This window comes from Myotis nattereri (assembly GCF_964212035.1).
Source record: "Myotis nattereri genome assembly, chromosome: 8".
Lineage (NCBI taxonomy): Eukaryota > Metazoa > Chordata > Mammalia > Chiroptera > Vespertilionidae > Myotis > Myotis nattereri.
Window position 1 is genome coordinate 38,132,804 of NC_138083.1, and position 13,281 is coordinate 38,146,084.

The following is a 13,281-nucleotide window of genomic DNA, read 5'->3' on the forward strand; positions in this document are numbered from 1 at the left end:
GAATGGACTGACTATTCTTGTGGGGGAAAGGGGTGTGGGAGATGCGGGAAGAGACTGGACAAAAATCGTGCACCTATGGATGAGGACAGTGGGTGGGGAGTGAGGGCGGAGGGTGGGGCGGGAACTGGGAGGAGGGGAGTTATGGGGGGGAAAAAAGAGGAACAAATGTAATAATCTGAACAATAAAGATTTTATTTAAAAAAAAAAAAAAGCAGAAAGAGAAAGAAACCCAGTTACCTACAAGGGAATACCCATACGACTGTCAGCTGATTTCTCAACAGAAACATTGCAGGCCAGGAGGGAGTGGCAAGAAATATTCAAAGTGATGAATACCAAGAACCTACAACCAAGATTACTTTATCCAGCAAAGCTATCATTCAGAATTGAAGGTCAGATAAAGAGCTTCACAGATAAGGAAAAGCTAAAGGAGTTCATCACCACCAAACCAGGATTATATGAAATGCTGAAAGGTATCCTTTAAGAAGAGGAAGAGGAAGAAAAAGGTAAAGATACAAATTATGAACAACAAATATGCATCTATCAACAAGTGAATCTAAGAATCAAGTGAACAAATAATCTGATGAACAGAATGAACTGGTGATTATAATAGAATCAGGGACATAGAAAGGGAATGGACTGACTATTCTTGTGGGGGAAAGGGGTGTGGGAGATGCGGGAAGAGACTGGACAAAAATCGTGCACCTATGGATGAGGACAGTGGGTGGGGAGTGAGGGCGGAGGGTGGGGCGGGAACTGGGAGGAGGGGAGTTATGGGGGGAAAAAGAGGAACAAATGTAATAATCTGAACAATAAAGATTTAATTAAAAAAAAAAAGAAAGGATCCCAAGTCTAATTTATGATAAAGATTTCCTTATAAAAAAAATACATTAATTAAGATAAATGTTTTAAATTAATGTTAAAATATTGTACAATGGCTTAAACCCCACTTGTTAAAAGAAGTATAATGTACAGTGTTTTCAGACATAATCTGAAAATGATGGAAAGAATTTTGACAAAGGCAGTCTAAAGATATAAAATTATAATTATGGTTACATTATTAATAAATATTTATTTTTAAGTAAAAAAAAGAAAGTACAAAAGATAAATAAATCTAAGAGCTTGCTCTTTGAAAAGATAAACAAGATAGATAAACCCCTAGCCAGACTCATCAAGAAACAGAGGAAGAGGACCCAAATAAATAAAATCAGAAAAGAAAGAGGTCATAAAACAATGGACATAACAGAAACACAAAGAATTATAATAAAATACTATGAACAACTATATGCCAACAAACTGGACAACCTGGGCAAAATGGACAAATTCCTAGAAACATATGATCTTCCAAAACTCAATGAGGAAGAATCAGAAAACCTGAGTAGGCCAATAACAACTGATGAAATAGAAACAGTAATTAAAAAACTCCCAGCAAACAAGAGTCCTGGACTGGATGGATTAGAGGTAAATTTTACCAAACATTCAGGAAAGAACTAACACCTATCCTCCTCAAATTATTACAAAAAATTCAAGAGGAAGGAACATTTCTCCAAGCTCTTTTTACAAAGCCAGCATTATCCTAATTCTAAAACCAGATAAAGACACTACAAAGAAAGAAAATTATAAGCCAATATCCCTGATGAACACAGATGCTAAAATCCTCAACAAAATATTAGCAAATCAAATCCAGCAACATATTAAAAAGATCATACACCATTTATTCCAGAGATGCAAGGCTGGTACAATAGGTACAATAGTCACAATTCAATAAATGTGATACATCAAATTGAAAGATAAAAACCCCATGATCATATCAATAGATGCAAAAAAAGCATTTGACAAAATCCAGCACCCTTTTTTGATAAAACCTCTCAGTAAAGTGAAAATAGAGGGATCATACTTCAACATAATAAAGGCCATCTATGATAAACCTACAGCCAACATAACACTCAATGGGCAAAAACTAAAAGCATTTCCCTTAAGAACAGGAATAAGACAAGGATGTCCACTTTCATTACTCTTGTTCAACACTAGAGGCCCAGTGCATGAAAATTCATGCACTGGAGGGGAGGTACCTCAGCCTGGCCTGCCTCCTCTCACAGTCTGGGAGCCCTCAGGGGTAGGAGGCAACCCGGCCATCAGGGGAAGGCGACGCCCCATCACACCTCTGCTGCTGCCACTTCTGGCAGCACAAGCCTTGGCTGGCCCTGGTTACCTGCGCCTCGGGCCAGCCCTGGGCGGCTGGGCAGCCACCATCCAAGGCTTGTCTGTGCCTCAGGCAGGCCCTGGGCAGCTGGGGGCTGAGAGGACTGGGGGTCTCCAGAGGCAGGCACACAGAGCAGCCGGGCCCACCTGGGGGTGGACCTGGCCTTGCTGCATGCCTGCTGTCCCAGGAGGGCTGAGGGGACTGGGTGCTGCCATCTTGTGGCTGTGAGCACTGCCATCTTTGAGCGCAGGGCAGTCAAGTAGCATATTCCCTCCTTATTGGCTGTGGGTGCTGGCATCTTTGAGGGTGGGGCAGTCAATTAGCATATTTCCTCCTATTGGCTGTGGGCATCGCCATCTTTGTGATGGCATGTGGGTCAGTTAGCATATTTTCTCTTTATTAGGTAGGATAGTACTGGAAGTCCTAGCTACAGCAATCATACAAGAAGAAAAGATAAAAAGCAACCAAATTGGAAAGGAGGAAACAAAACTGTCATTATTTGCAGATGACATGATATTGTACATAGAAAACCCTAAAGACTCCACCAAAAAACTATTAGACTTAATAAATGAATTCAGCAAGGTAGCAGGATACAAAATCAACATCTAGAAATAAATGTCATTTTTATACACCAATAATAAACTCTCAAAAAGAGAAAATGTTAAAAAAAATCACATTTACCATTGCAACAAAAAAATAATGGTACCTAAGAATAAACTTAACTAAGGAGGTAAAAGACCTGTACTTGGAAAATTATAGGACATTGAAAAAAGATATAGAGGAAAATATAAACAAATGGAAGTGTATACCATGTTCATGGATTAGAAGAATTAACATCATTAAAATATCTATACTACCCAAAGCAATCCCTATTAAAATACCAATGACAGCCCTAAGCGGTTTGGCTCAGTGGATAGAGCGTCGGCCTGCGGACTGAAGGGTCCCAGGTTCGATTCCGGTCGAGGGCATGTACCTTGGTTGCGGGCACATACCCAGTAGGGGGTGTGCAGTAGGCAGCTGATCGATGTTTCTCTCTTATCGATGTTTCTAACTCTCTATCCCTCTCCCTTCCTTTCTGTAAAAAAATCAATAAAATATATTTTAAAAAAATACCAATGACATACTTCACAGAGCTAGAACAACTACTCCAAAAATTTATATGGAACCATAAAAGACCTCAAATAGCTGCAGCAATCTTGAGAAAGAAGAACGAAGTAGGAGGGATCACAATACTGGCTATCAAACTATTCTATAAAGCCATTATAACCAAACAGCCTGATACTGGCACAAGAATAGGCAGATAGACCAATGGATCAGAACAGAGACTCCAGAAATTGACCAACACCTTTATTGTCAATTAACATTTGACAAAGGAGGCAAGAATATACAATGGTGTAAAAGATAGTCTCCTCAACAAATGGTGCTGGGAAAACTGGACAGACACATGCAAAAAGATAAAATTAGACCACCAACTTACACCATATACAAGGATAAACTCAAGATGGATAACAGACTTAAATGTAAGGTATGAAACCATAAAATCTTAGAGGAGAACATAGGCAGTAAAATCTCAGACATCTCACGTAGCAATCTGTTTACAGACACATTTCCTAGGGCAAAGGAAACTTAGGAGAAACTAAACAAATAGGATTACATCAAAATAGGAAGCTTCTGCATAGCAAAAGAAACCACCATCAAAATGAAAAGGGAACCCACTCTACGGGAGAACATATTTGCCAATGATGCATCTGATAAGGGATTAATATCCAAAATATATAAAGTTCTCATACAACTCAACAAAAGGAAGACAAAAAATCCAATTAAAAAAGTGGGCAGAAGACCTGAATAGACATTTCTCCAAAGAGGACATAAAAATGGTCAAGAGACATATGAAAAAAAGGCTCAGTCACTTATCATTAGAGAAATGTAAATTAAAACCACAATGAGGTATCACCTTACACTGATCAGAATGGCTATCATCAAAAAATCAACAAACTGCCAAAACTGGTTTGGCTCAGTGGATAGAGCGTCGGCCTGCGGACTCAAAGGTCCCAGGTTCGATTCCGGTCAAGGGCATGTACCTGAGTTGCGGGCACATCCCCAGTAGGAGATGTGCAGGAGGCAGCTGATTGATGTTTTTCTCTCATCGATGTTTCTAACTCTCTATCTCTCTCCCTTCCTCTCTGTAAAAAAATCAATAAAAATATATTAAAAAAAAAAATCAACAAACAACAAGTGCTGGCGAGGATGTGGAGAAAAGGGAACACTAGTCCACTGCTGGTGGGAATGCAGATTGGTGCAGCCACTATGAAAAACAATATGGAGTTTCCTCAAAAAATAAAAAATGGAACTTCCATTTGACCTAGCAATCCCACTACTGGGAATATATCCTAAAACCCCCAAAACACCAATCAGAAAGAATATATGCACCCCTATGTTCATAGCAGCATTATTTATAATAGCTAAGATTTGGAAACAGCCCCAAGTGTCCATCAATAGATGAATGGATAAAAAAGCTATAGGACAGATCGATCTAAGATGGCGACTGTGGAACCGGAAACCACCCCTACTCCTAATCCCCCGCCTACAGAAGAAGAGAAAACAGAATCTAATCAGGAGGTTGCTAACCCAGAACACTATATTAAACATCCTTTACAGAACAGATGGGCACTCTGGTTTTTTAAAAATGATAAAAGCAAAACTTGGCAAGCAATCCTTCGGCTGATCTCTGAATTTGATACTGTTGAAGACTTTTGGGCTCTGTACAACCATATCCAGTTATCTAGTAATTTAATGCCTGGCTGTGACTACTCACTCTTTAAGGATGGTATTAAACCTATGTGGGAAGATGAGAAAAACAAACGAGGAGGACGATGGCTAATTACATTGAACAAACAGCAGAGACGAAGTGACCTCGATCGCTTTTGGCTAGAGACACTGCTGTGCCTTATTGGAGAATCTTTTGATGACTACAGTGATGATGTATGTGGAGCCATTGTTAATGTTAGAGGTAAGGGTGATAAGATAGCAATATGGACTACTGAATGTGAAAACAGAGATGCTGTTACACATATAGGGAGGGTATACAAGGAAAGGTTAGGACTTCCTCCAAAGATAGTGATTGGTTATCAGTCCCATGCAGACACAGCTACTAAGAGTGGCTCCACCACTAAAAATAGGTTTGTTGTTTAAGAAGACACCTTTTGAGTATTCTCATAGGAGACTGCGTCAAGCAATCAAGATTTGGGAGCAGAACCAAAGCCTCTTCAAAAGCAGAGTGGACTGCATTTAAATTTGATTTCCATCTAAATGTTGCAAAGATATAAGAGAAGTCTCATTCACCTTTGTCTTGTACTTCTGTGTTCATCTTTTTCTTTTTTTTTTGGTTAGAATGTCCACTGTCCCAATCAAAGAATTACAGTACACATCATCCCCAGAATCCATTAATGTGTTTCTGGCCTACTCTGTAATAGCTTAGAAGAATTATTATTACAAACATATTTTACCCATCCACAATGTTAAAAAGGAACTTGCATTTCTATACCTTACAGGAAAAGAATTCTGTTTATGTTCCATTGTATGCAGGAGCATATTTTGCTGGTTTGAAAGTATGATGCATACAGTTTTCTAGCAATTTTCTTTGTTTCTTTTTACAGCATTGTCTTTGCTGTACTCTTGCTGGTGGCTGCTAGATTTTAATTTATTTGTTTCCCTATTTGATGACATTAGTGATTCTAATTTCACTTTTTATTTGTTTTGGTTTTGTTTTTTTCCTCATGTAATATTGGTGAAGGATCCAGGAATATGACACAAAGGTGGAATAAACATTAATTTTGGGCAAAAAAAAAAAAAAAAAAAAAGCTATAGGACATTTACACTATGGAATACTATGCAGCTGTAAAAAAGAGGGATCTCTTACCCTTTGAGACAGCATGGATGGACCTGGAAAATATTATGCTAAGTGAAATAAACCAATATGAGAAAGACAAATATCACATGATATCACTTATTTGTGGAATCTAATGAACAAAATGAATTGACCAACAAAATAAGACCTGAAGCATGGAGGTATGGAACAGAGTGACATACCTAGATGTGGGGTGTGGGGGACGAGAAGACATAAACCAAAGAACTTATATATGCATAGCCCATGGACACGGGCAATAGGGTAGTGAAGACCTGGGGGGTGGGTAGAAGCTGGGAGGAGGGATGTAAAGGGAACAGGGAAATGAGAGATACTCGTAATACTACCAAAAATAAAAAATACATTAAGAAATAAAGTTATTATTGATAAAAAAGTTAAAATGAAACAAAGCATCACCTGCTTCATTATGAACAAAAGTTAAAAATAAATATCCCCAGGTTGCTCAATTGTTTCATAATCTCTTCTTTTATTCCTATCAATATAACAAAGGAAGACTAATTTATCTACTATAATGTTATTAAAACAAAACATAGAAACAATTTAGATATATATTATTCTCTGTAACTGTATCTTCGATCCAGCCTAGATTAATTAACAATCAAGAAGGAAACTCGTCACATTATAAACCTTAAATATTGATATACACAGTGTTCTCAGTATAAAAATACATTTAATATGGGGAATCACTATTTTACTTCTAAATTTTGATTGTTATGACTGGAAAATGACTAAAAAGTTATAAATGTCAGAGGAACCCTATGAATTGAACTATGTGTGTATTTTTAAAGAACAACATATACTTTTTTGAATTAAGTTTTTTCTATATTCTGTTTCTTTGAATTATATATATTTATTGAAATGTAGGATAAATCTACCAAATTCAATAATAAAAATCTGGGCTTATAGGACAACCAAGATGGCAGCATAGGTAAACACCTGAACTTGCAGCCAGGTACAACCACATTAAAACTACAACTAAAAGACAGAACGAATAGCATCCAGAACCATGGGAAGGCTGGCTGAGTGGAAATTCTACAACTAGAAGGAAAGAGAAAAGTGCATTGAGTCCAGCAGGAGGTGGAAGTGTGGAGGTACGGAGGCACGCGTGAAAGGGGCTGGCAGCGGGGTACAGTTGTTGTCCTTTTCAACTGGGATGGAGATACGAGCTCTCGACTGCTCTGAAATCCAGTTCTGGGTGAGAATCTGTGGACCCAGACTCATACAGAGAGAAACTGTACTGTCTCGCATAGGGCGGAACATGAGAGGGGCTTTCTCGCAGAGGTGCTTGCAGCGTCCATTGTTCCTGCACAGGGCAGAGGGACTTAGAGACCCAGGGACTTATCGGGGGAGGGCCAATGGCAACCATTGCTGTTTACACTGCCCCTTGACTCCCTGAGACCACGCCCCACCCAATTTACAACCCCACCCAAGCTGTGGGCAGAGACTTTTGCATACTAATGGCCTGGCCTTTTCCCACCTAAAAACCTGTCAAACTGAAGGTGGGTCAGAGAAACCCAGAGCTTTCAAAAGGACTAAGGGTCATCAGCAGCCTGCATTACTTCACAGCTGCACCCAATCTAGGCACCTCCAAACCCCAAACAAAGAAGAGGAATCTGCAGATCTCTCTGTAGCTCCTGCTGGGTAGCCTCAGGCAGTGTGTGACTTTGCACCCCCTTGGATATCCAAGAGCTAGTCTACCCAGTGGTCAGAGTGAGACCATCCAGATTACAACTCTTCATAAACATAAGAGACACACTCGGGGCAGACTCAGTGAGCGGCACCAAAGCCCCACTGAAGCAAGTCCTGCTCCATAAGGGTGTCTCCAGCACAGAAGTTCTCCCATTGTAGACACAACTAGTCCTCACAGCCAATTGACCTGGAGGTCAATTCCTCCCAGTGATACCAACAGCAATCAAGGCTTAACTACAAGACTGTGCACATAGCCCACAAAAGGGTGCACCAAGAGTGTCCACCTCAGGTAATTAGGGAGGCTGCGCCACTGGGCCCTATAGAACACCTAGCACAGAAAGCCACTCTATCAACACAGGGAAGCAGCCAAAATGCGGAGACAAAGAAACAGGTCACAAATAAAAGAAATCGAGGACAGCAAACTACTGGATATAGAGTTCAAAACCACAGTTATAAGGCTACTCAAGAATCTTCAAGAAACCTCGGAGAAATATAGTGACACCCTCAAGGATATGAAAAAGGACCAATTAGAAATTAAGCATACACTGACTAAAATAAAGAATAATATACAGAGATCCAACAGAAGACTAGAGGATCCCAAGAATGAAGTCAAAGATTTGAAATACGAAGAAGCAAAAAACACCCAACCAGAAAAGCAAAAGGAAAAAAGAATACAAAAATATGAAGATAGCGCAAGGAGCCTCTGGGACAACTTCAAGCGTTCCAGCATCTGAATTATAGGGGTGCCAGAAGAAGAGAGAGAGCAAGATATTGAAAACCTATTAGAAGAAATAATGACAGAAAACTTCCCCATCTGGTGAAAGAAATAGACTATAAGTCCAGGAAGCATAGAGAATCCCAAACAAGAGGAATCCAAAGAGGACCACACCAAGACACATCATAATTAAAATGCCAAGGGCAAAACACAAAGAGAGAATATTAAAAGCAGCAAGAGAAAAACAGTTAGTTACCTACAAGGGAGTACCCATACGACTGTCAGCTTATTTCTCAACAGAAACCATGCAGGACAGAAGGGAGTGGCAAGAAATATTCAAAGTGATGAATAGCAAGAACCTACAACCAAGATTACTCTACCCAGCAAAGTTATCATTTAGAATTGCAGGTCATAAAAAGAGCTTCACAGGTAAGAAAAAGCTAAAGGAGTTCATCCCCGCCAAACCAGTATTATATAAAATGCTGAAGGGTATTCTTTAAGAAGAGGAGGAAGAAGAAAAAGGTAAAGATAAAAAATATGAACAACAAAGTGACCACAAATACATATCTATCAACAAGTGAATCTAAAAACCAAGTGAATAAAAAAATCTGACGAACAGAACAAATGGTGAATAGAATAAAATCAGGGACATAGAAAGGGAGTGGACTGACAATTCTTGGGGGGAAGGGAGTGTGGGGGGTGCGGGAAGAGTCTGGCCAAAAATCATACACCTATGGATGAGGACGGGGGCGGGGGGTGGAGGGGGTAAGGGCAGGGGATGGGGTGGGAACCGGGTGGACAGGAGCTATGGGGGGGAAAAGAGGAACAACTGTAATAATCTGAACAATATAGATTTATTTTTTAAAAAATTTGGGGGCTTATATTTTGTATATCTCTCCCTCACCCACCCCTGACCTCCCTGGCCACTACATTTTCCTAGTAATTCGTTTTTATTGTATTTTTACAAAAGTATGAAGCTGTGAGGGGTTGGAAATGAAGAATGTTTGAGAGAAACTGGTTTAGGTTTCACTCTGGCAGTGTGCTACAGAAAGAATCTAGCAGCAATAGAGCAGCAGTAGCACTCCAAACAGAAAACTAATATAGAGTGATCTTGGCTGTGTGTCTTGGGCTGCTCAGCTTCTGTTGTTTTGCTCATTTGCAGAACCTCCAGCCATCCTACTGATTCTGTAAGTTATATGATTGCTATCTCATCTTATTTTTAGTTAAACAGAGTCAGTTTCATTATTTGCAACTCAGAACTCTGGCTGGTATATACTTTTTGGTCTGCTTCTTTTGCTCTAGGGATCTTTTTTTTTTCAGTCTACACTTTAACACATGAAAGAACCAGTTGTGACACCTTCACTCTCTTCCTCCCACCCTAAGCTGCAGATTTTGTTTTTGCTAAGTATGCAGAAATGTTCTTGGCATACTGTGTTTTGCAACAAAAATAATGCTGAAAGGGTGAATCAGTTTTTTGTCATTTGTCTGATATTATTAGTCCAGCTACATTATAATCATAAATATTGAGTTCTTATATGCCACGTACCATTCTAAGTGCTATGCATTATTTAAGCATCACAACAAAAGTATATGTTAGGTATCATTACTCCTATTTTATAGAAGGGGAAAGTATGGTTCAGAGACATTAAATAACTTTTATCAAGGTTTTCTTGTTAGTACAAAGCAGAGATAAAACTCATATCCAAAAATATAAAATCACTTAAGAAGCTAAATCCATTGGAATGTTTGAAAAAGAACCCATATGCAATCCAGGGACAGCATATATTTTATCTGTGATGGACCATTTATGTTACCTTCTAGTTCTTACCTGTCAGCTTAGTGAAGGCTTCCATGTCATCAATTGCTGTAGAAATATGATATTTTTTTCCTTCAGTGCCTGTAATCTCTATGTAGGGGTCCGCTTTGAGGAAAGCATCTGTAATCCTAAAGATTGTTTAATAATAATTTATGCTTATGAGATAATTTAAATACGTACTTTAGGCCTTGCTTAAAGTTAAAAAAATCTTTCTACTTTAGGAAAATAAAATCTTGAGACATGATGTTTTAAAGACACCTGTTACTCAATCATACTAAATAAGTGCATTGTTACTTGTGGGCTATTGTGTTTACTGTGTTTTAGGCATATGGCAGAGCTTTAGATCCACTGTCTAAGTTAATCTTTCTAACAGTAATATAGATATGAGTAATTAGCCTTAATTTTACAGATACAGAAATTAAGTAAATGTTTATTTTACCAAGTTAGAAAGAAGAAGCAAAAAACACCCAAGGAGGAAAGCAAAAGGAAAAAAGAATACAAAAATATGAAGATAGTGCAAGGAGCCTCTGGGACAACTTCAAGCGTTCCAGCATCTGAATTATAGGGGTGCCAGAAGAAGAGAGAGAGCAGCCCAAGACACACAGCCAAGATCACTCTATATTAGTTTTCTGTTTGGGGTGCTACTGCTGCTCTATTGCTGCTGGATTCTTTCTGTAGCACACTGCCAGAGTGAAACCTACACCAGTTTCTCTCAAACATTCTTCATTTCCAACCCCTCACAGCTTCATACTTTTGTAAAAATACAATAAAAGTGCTATTGTATTTAAAAGCAGCAAGAGAAAAACAGTTAGTTACCTACAAGGGAGTACCCATACGACTGTCAGCTGATTTCTCAACAGAAACCATGCAGTAAACATTTGTAGTAGTAAAATAAAATGTTTATTTTACCAAGTTATTTTACCAAGGTTCAAGTACCAGGCTTTGAACATTGATCTCTTTGACTCTCCAAATTAAAAATAAACTAACCCCTAGCCTGTGTGGCTCAGTTGATTGGACCGTCATCCCATGCACCAAAGGGTCACAGGTTCAATTACAGGGTCAGGGCACATACCCAGATTGCAGGTTCAATCCCCAGTCAGGGTGAGTATGGGAGAAAACGGATCAATGTATCTCATGTCAATGATTTTTTTTTCTCTCTCTCTCTCTCTTACTCTTCCACTCTCTCTAAAATCAATAATAAAATAATTTTAAAATGTATTTTTAAAAAACTAACAAAAATTTCCACCAAACTAACAACCATACAAATAGGATAATGTATTCTAACTAGTCTGCTCATGACAAAAGATGGGAAACAAACAGAAAAAGAAAATCTATTTCCTCAAAAAAAAAAAAAAGACAGAAAGAAAGAAAACCTATTTCCTCAACACAAACATGAAGGTTATAATACACATCAATTTAAAGGCATTTTAGAGACATGGTGTTAAATGAACTCACACCCAAGTTTTGATAACTCCTCATGGGGTCATCTGGTCCCTAGAGCTTAGGCTGCACTTTTCTGCAAGGATCAGGTGAAATTCCTGTTGGTTTTACTATTTGCTACTAATTTTGATAAATAATTGACATGGTAAGGACAGACATGAATCTTAATTTTTAAAATTAATATTTGTCATTAATTTCAGAATGTCAATTATCCACATCCCATCTCTCACCTTGATGACTTATATCTAGTACATAAACGACAGCCTGTGCAGAGGTCCTATGCCACTCAGCATTAATTCCTCATGTCTAGCCTAAGCCAGCTTTTCTGCCCTTCATCTATCCCCTTTATCCATTTTATAACTCTTTCTCCAACTAAGTTAAGTTTACGCTAGTTTTGCTTTAAGGGAACAGTTTAAGATTTAGTCACTTAAAATTCCCTTGAATTTGTCTAAAAATCTCAACTTGATCCATGGTATGATACTCTAGTCTAGAACAAGCATCATAGAGATTTTTATAGGGAAATAACAATCAAATGTCTTACATTGTATCAATGATGTTGCCAACTTTGTGCTGATAAGCTCTACGGTGTAAAGAGGTGCGTATATGGAACATGTCATACAGATTCCCAATCTCCTGCAGGAAAATATGAAGTAAATATTAATGAAGGATCCGATTATGTTACCCCTGTTAGTAGAGAAGTATATAAAACAAGAAAAAGGGATGGTGGCAGACACAAAGGCTATGCCCAGGGACTACTTCATTAAAATCTTTGAGCCCACTAAAAAATACAAGGCAGATGAGTCAAACTATTCATTGGTTTATAACTTTCATTCTTAGTAACCAAAATCTATTACTATGTGTATTACCTCTGTGGCAGGTTCTGTTTTAGATATCTTACATGTAATACATTTTTTAATCTTCCCATTGACTCTAAAAATTAAGTATTATTATTCTTATATTCTTCATTCTCAAAAAAAGACTTTTATAATAAAACTAGAGGCCCGGTGCATGAAATTCATGCTTTGGAGGAGGGGGTGTTCCTCAGCCCAGCCTGCACCCTCTCCAATCTGGGACCCCTCAGAGGTTGTCCAACTACCGGTTTAGGCCTGATCCCACAGGCAGTCGGACATCCCTCTCCCAATCCAAGACTGCTGGCTCCCAACCACTCACCTGCCTGCCTGCCTGATTGCCCCTAACCACTTCTGCCTGTCAGCCTGATCACCTCCTAACCACTCCCCTGCCAGCCTGATCAACGCATAACTGCTCCCCTGCCGGCCCGATTGCCCCTAACTGCCCTCCCCTGACAGCCTGGTCGCTGCTAACTGCCCTCCCCTGCAGGCCTGGTTGCCCCCAACTGCCCTCCCCTGCTGGTCTGATCACCCACAACTGCCCTCTCCTGCCAGCCATCTTGCGGCTGTGGGCGCTGCCATCTTTGAGGGCGGGGCAGTCAATTAGTGTGTTCCCTCCTTATTGGCTGTGGGCACCACCATCTTTGC

At 39.2% G+C, this 13,281-nt stretch overlaps 2 protein-coding genes across 2 annotated transcripts in view; one reads left to right on the forward strand and one right to left on the reverse strand.

Annotated features, from left to right (window-relative positions):
- SAMHD1 (SAM and HD domain containing deoxynucleoside triphosphate triphosphohydrolase 1) overlaps positions 1-13,281 on the reverse strand; it is a gene marked incomplete at its 5' end in the record, with an annotated part of 63,051 nt that overhangs the window by 21,798 nt on the left and 27,972 nt on the right. Inside the window, 2 exons of the mRNA XM_081097091.1 lie at positions 10,358-10,473; positions 12,327-12,418. Coding sequence (XP_080953217.1) covers positions 10,358-10,473; positions 12,327-12,418 — 208 coding nt within the window. The remainder of the gene's footprint in view (positions 1-10,357; positions 10,474-12,326; positions 12,419-13,281) is intronic.
- LOC308523496 (eukaryotic translation initiation factor 4E-like) lies at positions 4,263-7,848 on the forward strand. The gene has a single exon (XM_081097515.1). The coding sequence runs from the start codon at positions 4,739-4,741 to the stop codon at positions 5,390-5,392; it is 654 nt and encodes a 217-aa protein (XP_080953641.1). The 5' UTR covers positions 4,263-4,738; the 3' UTR covers positions 5,393-7,848.